General features: G+C 49.2%; 1 protein-coding gene across 1 annotated transcript in view; it reads right to left on the bottom strand.

The window, feature by feature from the left end:
- MYOM2 (myomesin 2) overlaps window positions 1–15,089 on the bottom strand; it is a 100,607-nt gene extending 85,518 nt beyond the window's left edge. Inside the window, exons 1-6 of the mRNA XM_054498927.2 lie at window positions 14,956–15,089; window positions 9,256–9,374; window positions 7,820–7,975; window positions 2,953–3,091; window positions 2,659–2,816; window positions 969–1,061 (exon numbers count right to left, since the gene is read on the bottom strand). Of these exons, the coding sequence (XP_054354902.1) occupies window positions 969–1,061; window positions 2,659–2,816; window positions 2,953–3,091; window positions 7,820–7,975; window positions 9,256–9,362 (653 nt within the window). The 5' untranslated portion in view covers window positions 9,363–9,374; window positions 14,956–15,089. The remainder of the gene's footprint in view (window positions 1–968; window positions 1,062–2,658; window positions 2,817–2,952; window positions 3,092–7,819; window positions 7,976–9,255; window positions 9,375–14,955) is intronic.
- Between the last annotated feature and the right edge of the window lie 2,024 nt (window positions 15,090–17,113).

Here is a 17,113-nt window from a genome sequence, read left to right as displayed (position 1 = left end):
GGTCCACTGGAAAAATTAACATTAGAGCCGTCGAAAGGTGCCACAATATACTACTGATGAAAAAAGCTGACTTGTGTAATGTCAGGGTCTTTTGTGAAAAGTAAAAACCGGGTATGCACAGAAACAGAAAAAGAACAGCAGGGTCTCACTTTTATTTAAAAAATGAAATGTGTGGGCCAGAGGCAGTGGCTCATGCCTGTAATCCCAGCACTTTGGGAGACCAAGGCAGGTGGATTACATGAGGTCGGGAGTTTGAGACCAGCCTGACCAACATGGTGAAACCCCATCTCTACTAAAAATACAAAATTAGCTGGGTGTGATGGCCCATGCCTGTAATCCCCACTACTTGGGAGGCTGAGGCAGGAGGATCGCTTGAACCCGGGAAGTGGAAGTTGCGGTGAGCCGAGACCATGCCATTGCACTCCAGCCTGGGCAACAAGAGCAAAACTCTGCCTCAAAAAAAAAAAAAAAGTGTGTGTGTCGCATGAGGAAAAAAGAAATGCCAGCTATACAGCAACATACTGACCCTGGGTGCTGGATGTATAGATGATTGTTTTTCTTTTATTTGTCTACATTTCATATACTTTTTTGATTTGTTATAAAAGAAAATAAAGGTCATCATTCTATGAAGAGTCTGAACTTAGGGTGTGTTACTCGAACCTGGCAGGAGGTGTCAATGAAAGCTTCTTGCACTGCATGGCAGCCTTTCCACCCAGATGCCATTACCTTTCCCTGAACTATCTACTGCCTTTATTCCCAGAGTTTGCATTCCTCTGGCCAGACACTAAGGAAAAACAAAGGGAAGCTTCCAACACTAGTACCATTAACTCATAAATGCTATTTAAAGTCACCCGGAGTACAAACAGACAGGTGTGATTTGGCCTCCAGTTACCCATCTGACTTCTTCTTTGGGGTCTGCAATGCTGATTACTGGACGCCAGAGTCCAGAGCCCCCACCACAGTCATACCTGTTGATCTCCAGCGTGTGCACGCCATAGTTGCTCTCAATCCTGTACTTTCCTGGTTCAGCCGCCTGGCAAATCAGACTGCCATCTTTGTACCTAAATGAGGGAGGCATGCTTTTAGTTTAAAGGCAGAGTCATATTTTGTGTGTGTGCAATTCTGCCCCAGCTCCCCCGTGCCCCTCTGACTTGCTGCTGCCCATTTCTGCAGGTTTCCGTTAGAGCCTCAGGCGGGAGGAGGACAGAGCCCTGAGGGTGAGGCCCAGAGCTCGCACTGCTTTTGATTTCTAAGGTGAGAGCAGCGCTTACCTCGTTCAGACTCTCAGGGGATTCCCCACCTGGCAGATCCAACACCTGCCTGACCTTTGTTAGGAATCAGGACTTGTCATTCCATAAGAAACACTAGGGTGCTGGGTCCCGGATCCGCCTACTTAAGCTGCAGTGTAGCTAGTGTCTCAGGGAGTTCTACGGGAGCTAATGCACTGACCCTGGTGAAAGGAAGCTGACTTCATGGCTCCATCAAGGAGGCAGGACCACATCCACCCCAGCACCTCCGCATCAAGAGCAGGTGAGCCTCAGCCTCCCAAGCCTGCTTTCCAAAGAACCTCAGGATCCAGCCATCAGCCACGATGCACCTGGTCTGTGGCTCAGAGTCCCAACCCCGCATATAAATGCACATAGATATAGGTATAACTTTAGCAATATATGTTGATACACGTATCAACATCAGTCAGGATGCACCTGGTCTGTGGCTCAGAGTCCCAACCCCACATATAAATGCACATAAATATATGTATAACTTTAGCAATACATGCTGATACATGTATCAACATAAGCCAGGATGCACCTGGTCTGTGGCTCAGAGTCCCAGCCCCATGTATAAATGCACATAGATATATGTATAACTTTAGCAATATATGTTGATACAAAAAGGGTCTTGAGGGCTTAAAGATGTAATTCTTCAATTACCACAGCTTGACTAACTGCAGCCTTGCAGTCCCAAAACTTTAGAGTTTACGCTTTCCACTTATGAGTTTTCCATATTGAAAAGCAGATCTCCAGCTTTGTGTACAGTCAGCAATCATGCACATACTCTTGCAAACAGGACAACAGCCATGCTCATTTCAGGGTAGTGACTTTTAAATAATACCCTCTGGTCAGGTGCGTGGCTCATGCCTGTCACCCCAGCACTTTGGGAGGCTGAGGCAGGTGGATCACTTCAAGTCAGGAGTTTGAGATCAGCCTGGCCAACATGGTGAAACCCCATCTCTACTAAAAATACAAAAATTAGCCAGGCATGGTGGCGTACACCTGTTGTCCCAGCTACTCAGGAGGCTGAGGCAGGAGAATCACTTAAACCAGGGAAGTGGAAGTTGCCGTGAGCTGAGATCACACCATCACAACACTCCAGCCTGGGCAACAGAGAGAGACTCCATCTCAAAAAAAACAAAAAAAAACAAAAAAAAAACAAAAAAAAACCCTCTAAAAAATTTGCTGACTCAATGTCATGAAAATAAAAATGTTTGCATATTAGTTAAAGTGGACATTCGGAGTTTCTATAAACATATTTCTGCATAGAGTTTCAAGGTAAGTGGCCCCCAGCACAGGCTCAATGGTGTTTGTCTCCTTAACTGGGGTCTTTCTTCAAGAAAAGGCAGAATGCACTTCTTAACCCCCTGGGAACAGAGCCCCTCACCACTGCACCACGGGCGTGGGAAATCCTTGCACGGTGAAGCAGAGTTTCACAGACATCCTCTCCCAGATGGTGTGGGATCGCAGCCGCACCAGGATCTCAGGAGCCCTGCTTATCCGCTCTTCGAATGTGTGTCTCTCCCAGGCCAGCTTGTCCTCCATCTGCCCCGAGAAGCAAGGATGGTCAGGTTCCCAGGCAGCGAGCCACACTCCGCCCTCAGCCTCTCGAGCACCATGCAGACAAGCTAAGATCTAGTCCACGCATCCCAGATACCCAGCCACCCTGAGACCCTCCTACCATCTGCTGAATGGCGTATTTGTCCAGCTTGTCACGGGCCTGGGAGCGTGCCAGGTGGACGTCCTCCTCCAAGTGGGCCAGTTCGCTGAGGAAGCGCTGTCGCTTGGCCTCGCCATAGGCAGCCACCAGGGATTGGTACCTGCAGGAGCCAAGAAGCAACCTCAGTTTCAGGAATCGCGGAGAAAACAACGTGGCCCCTGAAGGCTGGAAAGGGCAGCTACCTCTGCTCATTTGTATCTATCTTCAAGAGTATATTTTGGTGTGTGAATGCCATGCATGATGAAGTTGTAAAGAAGAACATGTATGTGATTTATTAATAAAAAATAATACAGGAAGTGCCTACCCCAACTTTCTTTCACCCCTGAGAGTGCACAATTGCAACCACTTGGAGGCCCTAAGAGATGCTTTGGAGAACTGCTGTGAGCAGCAAAAGACAACAGGCACCCACTCAGAGAGTCTGGAAGTTAATCTGAGGCTCTTAAAAACAGACACATTCTTACTCATCTTCCTGTGCACAGAAACTCACATGCAGCAGGTGCTCAGTAAAGACAGGGCAACTCGGGAAATCAGGGAACTTCTGTGGATTTATCAGACAAAGGGCTTGATGCTTTCCCATGTCTGAGACTCAAAACTGTTAGGTGCTGCTGGGCTAAGGGTGCTTTTGAAGTCAGTTCCATGATTTGAAAATTTAGGAAAATGGTGAGCTCCCCATGTGTGAGTTTTCCTCTTCAGGGCAGCAAATAAAAGCTATTTATTTTCCTGAGAAGGATGCAGTTTCTGAGTGATTTTAAGACTGAATTAAAGTATTTTGAGTTAAAAAATATACAGATAGGAATGTCTGAATGCTAAAAATAATAATAATAAATAAAGGATTAAATAAAGGATTCAGCATCTTCAGTCCTTAGGGACTCAGAAAATGTCCACATCCTCGTGGCTCACGTGCCATCTTGTGAACCCCACAAATCGCACCCCAACAAGGCCAGGCCTGGGCTGCCTCCATGCTCTGAGATGCTCTGGAAACCCTGGGGCAGCTCTTTCAGCCTCATCTCCCTCCCTCACCATCGCGTTCCCAAGGTCCCACAGAAATTAGGACGCTCGGTGTTCTGCTCCCCTCTTGGGATTCTGTCCCCCTCATGAGAAACGTCTCACTGCCATCCCTTTCAATCAAAACTCTATCCTTCCTCCAAAGCCCATCTCAGATGCCATCTCTCCCGTGGAGCCGTTCCTAATCCTCTCCCCTGTGCCTTGAACACCAGACCTCTTTTTATTTCTCTTAGGGCCTTTATGATCATAATTTGCATACATTTTATCCTTCCCAGGAGAAAGGATTGGCTACTTCTCACCTCTGTATTCCCCAGCTTCAGTACATAGAAGATGCCTCATAAATACTCAGTAGTCTAAATTAGGCTGGGGGAGGTTCGTTCCTGAGTGGCAGGGACAGGAAGCTTCACAGACGGCCTGGGAAGGAGGCGGTGGAGGGAAAGGTGGCCGAGCCAGAGCGCTGCCTGCGGCGCTGTGCATGAGCCACCAAGAGGCTGCTCGGCCAGGGCCACATCTCACAGAAAGTCCTGGTATCGGAGCTGGAGGGGACCATAGCGTCGCGGCTGTCCAGAGACATGGGGAGAGCTGAGACCCGCTGCAGTTTGGCGGTAAGGCCTGTCCCAGACCCAGGGCCTCTGTCCGAGGTGCTTCCACAACCCCACACAGCTCCGATGGACCAGCGCTTCCCCAGCAGCGATTAAGACTAAGGCCTGGTGTTAGGCATTTGGGAAGTTCGCAATCAGAATTGCAGAAGTCTGCAGCCTCTTCATACAGAAAGGAGACAGGGGAACCCTAAAATCTAACCATGAAAGGAATGTGGATTTAACTCCTTAGGAATCGGGGACCTCACCTCGCACCTCCCTGTCCCCTCTCCGACCAGACACACAGCCTTTCCCTACAATGTTTAGGGAACAGTCTCTTTGGGCCTCAGCCATTCCGCATGCCCTCTGCCTGGGGTAGATTCCTCCCAACCCCTAATGGGCTGGCTTCTGCTCCTCCTGATTCAGCACAGGGGTCTCTCCCTCAGAGCCTCTCCCCTGGGGCCACCCTCAAATCACAGCCCTGCGGGTCTCTTTCATACATCCTCATCCTCCTCCTGCAGAGCACGTGCCACCGCTGTAAGCATATGCATGTGCATGTTGAATGACACCAGCCCTGTCCTGTGACTCTGAATCCCAACCAAGCCGGAAAATGCCCTCTTCATTCCCCCAGTATCCAGGTACTTGGTTCCCCCAGTATCCAGGTACTTGGTTCCCCAGTATCCAGGTGCCAGGAGGAGTTCTAGGAATATGTGTTCAAGAAATGAACGATGGCGTCAGACGTCCTGCAGGGAACAAGCCTTCTTATGGGGGAGTGAATCCCACCGAATTGCAGGGATCGAGAAGACAAAGCTTGGTCTGCGCCATGCAGCGCTGTGATGAGTTTAAAGATTCAGACATCCTCTCTTGACACCGTTTACTTTTCTATGGGCTCTTTATGTTTGAGTAACAAGAGCCTCAGCTTATTCTTAGGTCCATAGCACCACTATCCTCTAACCCTCCATGATTCAGAATAACTAATTGGTCTGGAATTCCTCCCACACCCAACCCCAAGTCAGGACATTGAGGAAATATTTCTGCCGGCTGATGATCAGTTGACCGTGACTTCAGCTCACGTGTGCAGAGTAACGTCATTTGTCATGCACTGATTGTAAATGACAAGCCCCGGGACAGGTGGCTTGCAAGATTCAGGGAGGCCAATTTTTCACTGGGACTGAAGGAAGACGTCAGAGGGACATTTCCAATGGGCCATATCTTCCAGAAGGATGTGTTGAGCGCCTTCAGAGCGCCAGGGTTATATCTTCCAGAAGGATGTATTGAGTGCCTTCAGAGCACCGATGTCTCTCAGTATTTATTTTACACAGGGACATCAGCAGTAACTCACATCAGTGAGCCCACAATTTCATCTTTTGCAAAGGACCAACTTGTCCAGTGCGCTAAACTAATATCCACGTTGGGAGGTCAGGGATAAATACATGCTTGTGCTGATGCTTGCAGCCCGTGAGAGTGGTGAATTCTAATAAGGGCTGGAATCCACGGAGCTGCTCACATCACTCAGCACGGGGCTCACTCATCCCTCCTGGGCCCTTCTGCATGACGGTAATAGAGCAGGCTTCACAATAAATTTCAATTAGAGCTTGCCCAACTCACTGAGATCCCCACGACTTAGGTTTACCTTTAAAGGAGGAAAGAACTGATTTCAAAACGATCTTCCCCATGGAAGACATGCACGTGGGTTAGGAGAATACAACACTGGGAGGCTGCTGAAGAAAATCTCATGGAAAGCGTGAGCCGTGGGCTCCACACAAAGCTGGGACAGCCCCTGGCCTTTGTGCCCCGCCTCTACTACGTCCGAGAAAGACTGAGATTTAACGTGAGCATCAGAGGTGCAGTGAGAACATAACCCCTTCACCAGTCATTCACATCCCTTCTTTGAGTCAGATTTGGTATTGCAAGAGCATAGCCCGATGTGTTTTAGGACAATTTCCAGCAGCCAAGGCTGTCATGAAAGTCATTGCTGCCAAAACCATATGAATCACAGTAAGCCACTCACTGTTACCGTTTTACCAGCAGGGAAACTGAGCGATAGGAAGTTTATGCAATATGTTCAAGGTCACATCAATGTTTAAATGATAAAAATAAAATGATAAGCTCAAGTATTCTATTGTAGCCCCCAAAACCTAAATATAGGTAGAAGAACCCTTTAATCCAACACATAAAAATCTGGATTGTGTTAATGTCTACATTTCAAAGAGATTCTTTCACAAAAGAAATCTTCACTTTACACTAGAATTCATTTACGTGGCAAAATTATCCTATGACATTTAAAAATAATTCATTTTTTAAAAATAAAGGTTAACCTTCGTTAACCTTCCTGGCTATACATTGTTTATATTCAACAGATGACTTCATCATTCTGAAACTTTCAAAATGAAAGATGTTTACTCAAATCTTATTTTTCCTTCAGGTTTTAAGCGCTTTGAAGATATAGAGAAAATTCCCAGAAGTAGCAGGGGGAGATGAGGGAAAAAATATAGCAGGTATAAAACAAGGCACCCGCAAACGTTTAACTGTTCACTTCATCCTTAAAAGATCAAAGCAATATCACCACCTGTTTCTCCGTCATCTGGAAATAATTTTAAGACTGGCATTTTTATTAATCTGTCCCGTTCCCATGACATTTCACCCCACGAGATGCCTCTGTTGAAATGTAAAGCATGACAATTTATAGAATCCCTTCCCAACTCTTTAGTTTCCACATGACAACTGTTTAAAACCCTGGCTCCCACTTAGGAAGATGACCTTGCTTGAATCTGCAACCCTCCACAGCTGTTCCTGCATAGCTGCAGAGGTTGCAAGTGGAAATTCAGAATTAATCTCACACTGCTAGGTCTTGATGTTTTCACGTGTGCTTATCTTGCTCTGTGTGGAAAGGGGCTGAGCTCGGCTTAGAAGCCACAGACCCTGGAGCTCTAAGACCAGCTGGGACGTGCGTGAGACATGGAACCCTGGACAGTGGCGTGAGCGCTCTGAACAGCAACGCTCTCTTCTGCAAAACGGTGGGAAGCTCGTGCCCAGTAGTTTTCTTGTTCAGATTAATTGAGATAATGATGGTAAAGAGAAGCAGGTGATTGGGAAACAGCAGCATTCTCCCTCTCACCCCAGGCATGGCCTGTGTTCCTTGATCTTCCCTCTCAGCTAAGGTCACTCTTCCCTCCCCACCCCACTGTCCCTGCACTGTGACCCCACCCAGGGCACAAGCAGAGTCAGGGAAGCCGTGTGCTCACCTGCTTCTGTTCTCCTGCTCCTCATCTTCCTGCGTGCTCACTCGCTTCGCACAGAGTCTGCAGATTGTTCCTCCCAGGGACGTCTGGCTGGAGGCTCTCTGCGAAGACGACCGCTGACTCAGGGACTTCTGGGAAGATGCCTGGGTGGAAGCTCGCCTTCAGGAACATGGACATGCTTAGGAGATGCACGCCCAGGCACAGTGTGGAAATTTATCCTGACACACATCACTTTCTCTCTACACACCCCAAACCACTGGTATATGCAGAGCACACACCAGCACACACATGCACAGGCATATGACAGGCATGCACCTACACACATATATGCACACATGCACACGCGTATGTGCACACACATGCATGCATACGCACATACAATACACGCGCACACGTGTGTATGCAAATAAATGCATAAATGCAAGGACATGCCTTCCCACAAGCACACGCACACGCATACACACAGCGTATGCACACATAAACAAAACTACACAAGTGCACACGCGCTTGCACACAGGCAAACCCAAGCCTGTGTCCCTGTGTGCCCACACCCATACCCCACACACCCCCACTCTGGGATGCTTTCTCCCTGAGCTCACTGTGGCTGGTGCCACCTCCCCTCAGAGCCAGCCAGTGCCGGCCACAGTCCTTCTGGCTCCACGCCAGGATTATATATATCTTGAGGGATTTGAGACACCCCAAGGCTGCTGGGAGGGGCTGCAAATGTTTGGCTTCGTTTGGCACAAGGGATGGCAACTAAATAAAAGTACCCTAAGCGTTTCTAAATACAGGGTGTGGGTGACATGAGGCAGGCACCTGGGCTGCAGAACGCCTGCCCGCAGTCCCTCCCTCTCTTCACCACAGCCTTCCAATCAGCCCATTAAGATTGCAGATTTGCTGCTACACAAACAGTGTCCATGGGGGCGTGAGCTGCCATCCTGTATAAGGCCATCCCCGAGAAGCTTCCGGAAGATGCGGGTGCACACCAGCCCCAGAGGCAGGGATTCTTTGGCACATCCATGATCGATGTAGCAAAATCACTAATATTTCCTCCCATTCCGTCTTTACTCTGCCACCCATTAACTTCTCTCCTACCGACAGCCTTTCCCACCAGTTTCAATCTCATTGCTCTTCATTTAGATCCTAGTTCTGGAAGGCATGTGATGAGCAGTAAAATCAATGAGCTCATGCAAAGGACTTCCTGCCTCCCCACCTCAACCAGGAGCTGAGCCCGGCCAGCAGGACCTGCCAGAACACTGCGCCAGCTCCACACGGTGCTGCTCCGTGGCAGGACCTGGGCACGGGAGAGGCTGCCATCCCTGCTCTCTGACTCCCTGCAAACCAGTGCCTCTCCAGGGCTGATGGAACTGGAAAAGCCTTTAAATGTCAGACCCCCATAATCAAAGCTCTGTGCGTCTCATCAGCAAATGTCAGCTTACTTTTTTGACGCATATTCGTCCAGCAGGTACCGTGTTTGAATATTACGGTAGGACTGGTCGAAGTGCCTGTGTCTCTTCTGGTAGAAGGGGACAGTCACAAGGGACATCTTGGCGTGCTCCTACAAAGAGAGTCACACACAACACTGAGCTCTCTCTCAAGCATCATGAGGCCTCTGCAATTTCTGCATCATTCCAAAGGGGAAAATGAACTCCAGTTAATAAAACCCCCTTGGGAAGGGAAAAAATGAAAGATTACATGGCCAGAAATCACCTCAGACCAGCAGTCAGGAAGCCTATTAACTTCCCAGGGACCCAACTTTATTTTTTGTTTTCTTCCATAACAGTTGGAAGATTGGGCTGGTGTTTCATTTAATTGTGAACTCAAGTATTCCTAGAACCCCTGTTGTGTTCAGGGCAAAGTTCAAAGCAATGTAAGTGGGAAGGACAAAAATAATTAAAACAGATTAGAGAAGTAAACAAATACTTAGAATACAAGAGAACATACGATAAGAGCCAAGAGTCCGGGGGAGATAGAAGGTGTCCTGGGAATGGCAGGAGCCCAGGACGGCCAAGTGGCCCACGAGGCAGGTGACATTTGAGAGGAGCCTTGGTGGACAGGTGGGACTGCCAGGCGGAGGTGGGAAAGGAGGGCAGCCCATAAGCAAAGGTTGGGGCAGGAGAATCCAGGATCGTGGAAGACTTGCAGGGGTGGGTGTGACCAGAAATCACTCCGGAAGGACGCAGCCACAAGCGGAGGTGGCTGGTGTCTGCCTGGGGAACCGGCAGTCGCTCCACTATGCAAAGGGGGATGTGGAAAAAGGGACTGGCTGGAGATGCCCCCTGGAATCTGCCATCTGAAGTCTCGCTGGTTATGGTAGACAGGCGTAGCAGGAGGTGAGCAGGGAAGTGAGGACGGAGCCTGGCATCAAAGCCTCAGGGATGTGGGGAAATTCGAGAGTGTGGATGAAATTCTCCCCAAACAGGAGATCAGCGAGTTCCATCCTTTTCTCTGGGAACTTGCAGCATTACAGGTATTAGACATGGCAATCTGCTGTACATGTTCACCCAAAATACGTAAAATGCCAACATGCTGAGTGACTTGATCATCACTACAAAGTTATGTAGGGACCGTATTCCTAAATCTCTGCAGTCATTAATTTCCCAAACAAGGTGCAAAAGGACTCACAACCTGAGCTCCATTTTTTACTTTACTGTTTAAACGACGAGAATCTGTCCTTATTTAAAGACAGAACTCCTCGGACAGGCCCCATGGCACAGCCGAGGGTGGCACAGATGTGGGTGGGGGTGCCACCCACATCCCAGGCCATGGGGATGAGACTTGGGTGGAAAATGCCAAGGGCTGCTCGGAGATGAATTTGTCATAGTTCAGATCTCCAGGGTACATGCTAGAAAATCTACCACAATACATAAATTGCTCCTTAGGAGCTGTTTCCTTTGAACTCTGTGATGTCTGAGAATCACAGTATTGTAGAACTCCGAAAGATCACTAGGGATTACCCAAACTCCTATTCTACAGGGAAGAAAACAGGACACAAGGGCCAGAAAGGAGAAATTCTTCCACAAAAGCATGTAGAATAGGCTACCCCTGCCCCAAGGCCATCCTTATTCTGGGCCTTTCACACTCTGCCACACTAACTCTCTCAATATTGCCTCCTAAAATCCAACTAGTCAACCAACCACCCCACCCTGGGAGGGCCCAGCTGTGTTTTAGAGTGCACCAGCATGCATTCTACTCCAGGGATACAATGGAACATTGCACCTGATAGAACACAATAAAAGCAGCCAGGCGTGGTGGCTCACACCTGTAATCCCAGCACTTTGGGAGGCCGAAGCGGGTGGATCACGAGGTCAGGAGATTGAGACTACCGTGGCTAACACGGTGAAACCCCGTCTCTACTAAAAAAAATACAAAAAATTAGCCGGCATGGTGGTGGGCCCCTGTAGTCCCAGCTACTCAGGAGGCTGAGGCAGGAGAATGGCGTGAACCCAGGAGGCGGAGCTTGCAGTGAGCCGAGATCGCGCCACTGCATTCCAGCCTGGGCGACAGAGCGAGACTCCATCTCAAAAAAAATAAAATAAAAATAAAAATAAAATAAATAAATAGAAGCATATCTCCTCCACCCGCCCTGATATTGAAGGCGGTATCATAGTGCAGAGGTCAAGCACCCAGGTTTTGACGTCTAGTAGACCTGGGATCGAATTCTGACTCCAGCATTCTGATGAGGCCTGGGGTAGCTTCTAGCTCCTCTAGCTCTGGCGTTCCATATTGAATCTGCATCATGCCTGGCCCTGGCCCTGGTACCAAAATCGGTAGCTGTCTCTGTTATGCTGCTGCTGTTATTGTGGTTCAAGAATTCTGCAGACAGGAAAAGGTATCTGAGAAAATCTATCTATTGCTTTACTATTTGAAATCTCCCCAGATGCAGCTCACTGGGATTTTCCAATGAGTTAATCAAGGTGGATCTTCAAGAAACGCTTCCTGCTCAGAAACCCATTTACTCTCTCTGGAGTTCACCAGCAGGGTGCTGGGAAGAGCTCACTGAACTGAAGTTGGGCCAAGGTTGGGGAAGACGTTTCAGCTTCCATCCGGTTTCCTATCCAAGGTTCTTCTGGGATCAGCCTGACGAATACCAGGCAATTCCACTCCAGCAGACGCATGAGCAATCCTCAGTACCTGCTATTGCAGCAGGGGCTCATGTGTCATCACAGTATTTACTTACACTTATATTGAGTTAAACCTCAGATGTGTTTGTATTTCTTGGCAAAGGGAAGAGTCAAAATATGACCTATTAGGTCAAAGGAGAGAATGAGCTACATTGAAATAAAAGGAGAATCCCCCTGGATGGAAATCCTCCTCCTTAGACCTAAGACCTGGAAGAATGTGAAAGGGCTCAGGTCTTGAGAGCTCACAGACTAGCTATCCTTCAACCAGTCTGGAACGTCCTGTCCAACGCACCCTACATATCACTGATTTGACACCCAGTCCTGTGGGCCTGGAAGTCTTCAAACGCTTCATGTGTGAGGGGCTACACTTTGTAGTGCTTAGCAAGGCAGAGCTGGGATCAAGTGTGCACACTTCCTGCACTCCTCACTCCGATGGTACCTTACTGTGGACATCTCCCCGGGGAGTCTTCGGATGGGGGTAACAGGGCACTTTGCCATGTTTATCCCCACATGTATTCCCTGCTCACTTCATGCTCAGGACCACCAAAATCAGGAGGTGTCAGAGGCTTTGCAGAATCCATCAGCCTCAGTTCATTCCACAAGTATGGGGTCACTTGCCATGTGCCAGCCAAGCCTAAATCAGAACGCTTGGATTTCAACAATGAAAACACCTTAGAGCTCCTGGCTCGGGAGAGTACCAAGCTCAAGTCTTCTGTGCATTTGACTCCTAGTGCCAATGTGCCCTCAACTCCACTTTTATCAATCTCATGCCCAACCCAGAAAACCAGCACGACTGCACGTCCAGCCTCACCCACCCTGAATGTGTGTCCCCGCCGCAATCTCTTCACTCCTTGGGGGACTTCCTATGTTAGAACTTCCCCAGTGTCCCTCACCCTGCCTAGGCCACCACCTCCTGGCCGGGTGTGATGACGTCTTTGGAAGCAAATCCCCACTGACTCAGCACGTGCTGGGTGCCTGCAGCCCTGGCAGCACGGGGCCCTTCTGAGTGCAGGGAACCCTGGAGAGGACTTGCCAAATGCACCCTACAGGTCGAGCATCCCTTATCCAAAATGCTTGGACCAGAAGAGTTTCCAATTCCTCATTTGTTTTTCAGACTGTGGAATACTCGCATTTATACTTACTGGTTGAGCAACTCAAATCCAAAAATTGGAAACTTGAGATGCTTACGTAAGCATTTCCTTTGAGAGTCACACCAGTGCTCAGAAAGTTTCAGAATTTAGAGCATTTTGGATTTCTGATCTTCAGATTTGGAATGATCAACCTGTACTATTTATGACACTATAAAGAAAATGGCAGGACCTGGGCCAATCAGCACCCCAATGTCCCTCCACTGTCTACGTAGAAAGCTATTTTCCTTTTTAAGGAACTATCTCAGACATGTGTTAAATACCCCCTATACACACCAACAAAAAAAAAAAAGAGAGAGAGAGAGAGAGAAAGAAAGCAGTCTTTCCTCACAGAGTAGTTTTTGATGTGAGTCCCTGGGGCTCAGGGGCATTGGGAGGCTGAGACTCCAGTGGGGACCTGCTGACCTTGAGCTCAAGGGCCTCCACCTGCTCTGCTGTAAAACAGGGGGCTGAGTGAGGTGGCAGCTAACAGTCCCCCAGCTTGGACAGCCTGTGGGTAGATAATCCTGGAGCCACGCTGCACTGTTAGCACGGACCGTCCCCAGGGAAATATGACTCGCCCGGGTCACCGGTAGGGCCACGGCCAAACCCAGGCGCCAGCTGACTCTCCTGACGGCGTCCAGCCCACTTTCCACCACAGTCCAGCTCCCCAGCCACTCCCGGAATGCTCCTGACACGTTTAGGAATCATGACACCAGGATGAAACGCGAGCCTGTCCTCCAGTGCAGGGGACCATGTGTCTGATATCCCCATCCTAATTCCTTCCTGCAAAGAATGTATGGAGCCCATTCCTCATGTCACCAGGATGGGTTTTAATTTGCAAAAATGTTTGAAGTACAAAACGTTGACTTCCACTTAATGAAGGAAATTGTTTGTACAGTTAAAAATGTCAAAGTCAATAAATACACCAAATTAAAGCATTTCTAGAGGGGAAAGGGACTCCCAGACACGCAGCGTTGGCCTGTGCCGCAAGTGGCTAAGCCCTTGGCTCCCAAGTTTTAGCTTGGGACTTGGTTTATTAAATAACGCCTTAAATTATCTTTGTTCCACGCTTTCTTTGAGTCCTGTTTTACTTCTACTTAGTAAGAAAGGAATGTGAAATGGAGAACCAGAAAAGGCCAGGTGTTCCCAGTGACAGCAAACCCCTTCCTTCCGTTTGCCTCCGGTGCCTTCCACGTGCAACCACCCAGCCCCACTGTCTTTCTCCGGCAGGTTGCATTTCAAGAGCATGCCCTGAGAAGGCACAGCCTCTATCAGCAGAATGGAGCTGAAGAAGTCTGAAGGGTCACAACACACCCAACAGCACAAAGAAGAAAACAGCCGTAAGAACACCGTCATTTTTGGGCAAAAACTTGCAAGTCCTGACAAGGATTGTTCTCTTTCCCATACCCTGGATAATATAGGCTAGGTCTAAGCTGAATGACCCTCGACTCTTTTTTCTCTTAAGAAAATATCCAGTTTTATTATTTCACACCTTTATAAGTCAGCCCTCTCCTCGGGGGAGGCTTTCGTTTCTGAGAATCTCATGAAAATTGCAGACATCAGTCCACTGACTGGGGGGCCCCTGGGGCCATGCTGAGACCAGGGTTAAAACCCAAAGCACACGCCGCAGGGTGCTAAACGGCACTTAGCAAAGACCACGGCTGTGGGAAATAAAATGTTAGTTGAGCATAAAACCTCGTCAAAGAAATACAGATCCCAGAACTAATTGCTCTGTTTTCCACGGTAAAGGGTGCCCGCGATGGGGTGCACTGGCTCCCTCTTCTTGACCCTGAAGTAGAGGTACTTAGAAAATGTGAGTGCAGAAGTTACCGGTCCTCCCCTTAAAGCCACAAATTAGAAAAGGCAAGAAGAGAAAGACACTTACCCAGACAGAAAGGAAAATTGAAAGGAGGAGAGAGAATTCCTGACCACTGGCTCACCAGGCCGCCCACACTCCAACCAAGGAAGGCAGAGCTGACTCCTGCAAAGCAAGCGTCTGTGCCTCCCTCCCGTTTAAGGTCTGAGGAGCTGCTATATATAGACGCCCGGGCCTGCCTCTCCCCACATCAATACCCACGTCGTAAATCACAAGCCTGACCTCAGGAGGAAAAGCTTCTTGTTCAAATTGAGGGCAGGGGAAATCACGATTCAAAACTGGAATGTGTCCTTTCTGAGTCCCAAAGTACACTTTTCTCAGGAAACCGGGTGTGACACTTCAGCCCCCGACCCAGAAAGAGAGGGCAGGGCACTGACTTCTCACGCTCCCTCCCCGCAACTCTCCTCCATGAGTTCTAATCCTTAGGTGTGAATTCTCAGACATATCTTCAATCCTTTCGAGCTACAGGTTCCCTGGCTCATAAATTGCAACTCCTGAATGAGTCTTTAATAATGACATGGATTTCAGTGAGCATTTGTGCCATTCGCAGGCCTGGACACCCGAGTTGAGGTCAGCCGTGGAGGAAGAGAGGTGCGCAAGCCCGTGGGTTTGTGTGCATGTGTGTGCGTGTGTGTGTGTGTGTGTTCTCTTTTTTATTTCAAGAACGACTCAGGTCTTCACTCGATTGTATCTTAGGGCTATTTTAGCAAGAACTGCCTACCCAAAAGAGGAGCGGTGCCTAGTCGGCAAGTCGGGGCTTATTTATAGCCATTACCACAGATGTACCCTGCGTCTACACCACATGGATAATTGCAGGGTGCCCGTCGTTTCCCACAGCGTGTGTCCAAATATAGATAACACACACCTGGCACGGTCCTGGGCTGCAGCCTGGCCAAGAGGCAGGGCCTCAAGGGGATGCCCCCATCTGAGGACCCGGAGAATCACTCCAGCTGCACCTCACCACAGGGACTGAGGACTTCGGACAGCTGCTCCGCCCGCAGGGGCTCTGCTCCCCAGCTCTAAAATGCACGTAATAACAACTTTCCTGTAAGTTTGTTGTGACAATTAGAGAAAATATGATATGAGAATTGCCTTAAGAAACTCCACGTTCTCACTCTGGGGTATCAGAGGCACAGCCAAGAACCAGCGAGCAGGTGGATGGAGGCGAAGATCAGATACGAGAAAGATGCAAGCACAGCCTCTTGCTGGGCCCCAGAGCGTCCTGGATGCTGGATCAGGAGACGAGTGTTTCTGTCTTCTTCCCCTTCGTATTCTGATGGCCTAACATTTAATTTGTGTTTGTTAAGTGATTTCTTAGTCTATTCAGGCTGCTTTAGCAAAACACCACAGTCCGTGTAGCTTATAAAACACAGGAGCTTCTTTCCCACAGTTCTGGGGGCTGGAAGTCCAAGATCCAGGTACCAGCAGACACTGCCTGGTGAGAGGCTTCTGGTTCTGGAATGGCGCGGTCCCTGAGTCCTCACCACGTCGAGGGGCGAGGGGGGCCTCTGTGTGACGACACTGATCCCACTCGGGAGGTTCCACCTCCATGACCTTGTCACCTCCCTAAGGCCCCACCTCCTCACACCATCATTTTGGGGGTTAGGGTTTTAACCCACATATGTTGGGGGGGTGCAAACAGCAAGACTAGAGCAAGCAATGTTTACTTCCCATTTATCAGCATCTCCTTCTCTAGGGAATCCAGTTCTCAGGGACCTGGGGGACTTCCCTTCAGCCCTTCTGCCCTCCTGCCTCTGAGTGCGGCCGACACGGGAGGGGTGGTGGTGGTGCCTCGTCCCCTCAGGTGGCATCTCAGTCCTCTGAGTCCCAGTCCTGGCATCTCAGTCGTCTGGGTCCCAGTCCTAGCATCTCAGGAGGGGACAATCTCACCCCGGGGAGAGACCTCTCCTGAGAGAAGGAAAGGCCAGCACACTCCTCCTCCTTTTCTGACATTTCACGGTTGCTGTGCCCTCCTGCTGTGATATAGAAATCCAGTTTTCTACAGTGCTGCACCTAAGAAGGCCTGGATCTTTCAGCCACACCACCCAGAGAGCAGAGTGTGACCCAGGACACAGACAGGCTGCTGATCTGGACAGAGCTTCGCCTTCTGCTGGGAACAGGAGACCCCTCCCCGCCCTCCTCGTAGGCCCCCATCTCCCTGAGCCAT

The sequence above is a fragment of the Pongo pygmaeus genome, chromosome 7 (assembly GCF_028885625.2).
Source record: "Pongo pygmaeus isolate AG05252 chromosome 7, NHGRI_mPonPyg2-v2.0_pri, whole genome shotgun sequence".
Classification (NCBI taxonomy): Eukaryota; Metazoa; Chordata; class Mammalia; order Primates; family Hominidae; genus Pongo; species Pongo pygmaeus.
The sequence above is the reverse complement of the archived record's forward strand: the minus strand, read 5'-3'. Positions and strand labels throughout refer to the sequence as shown.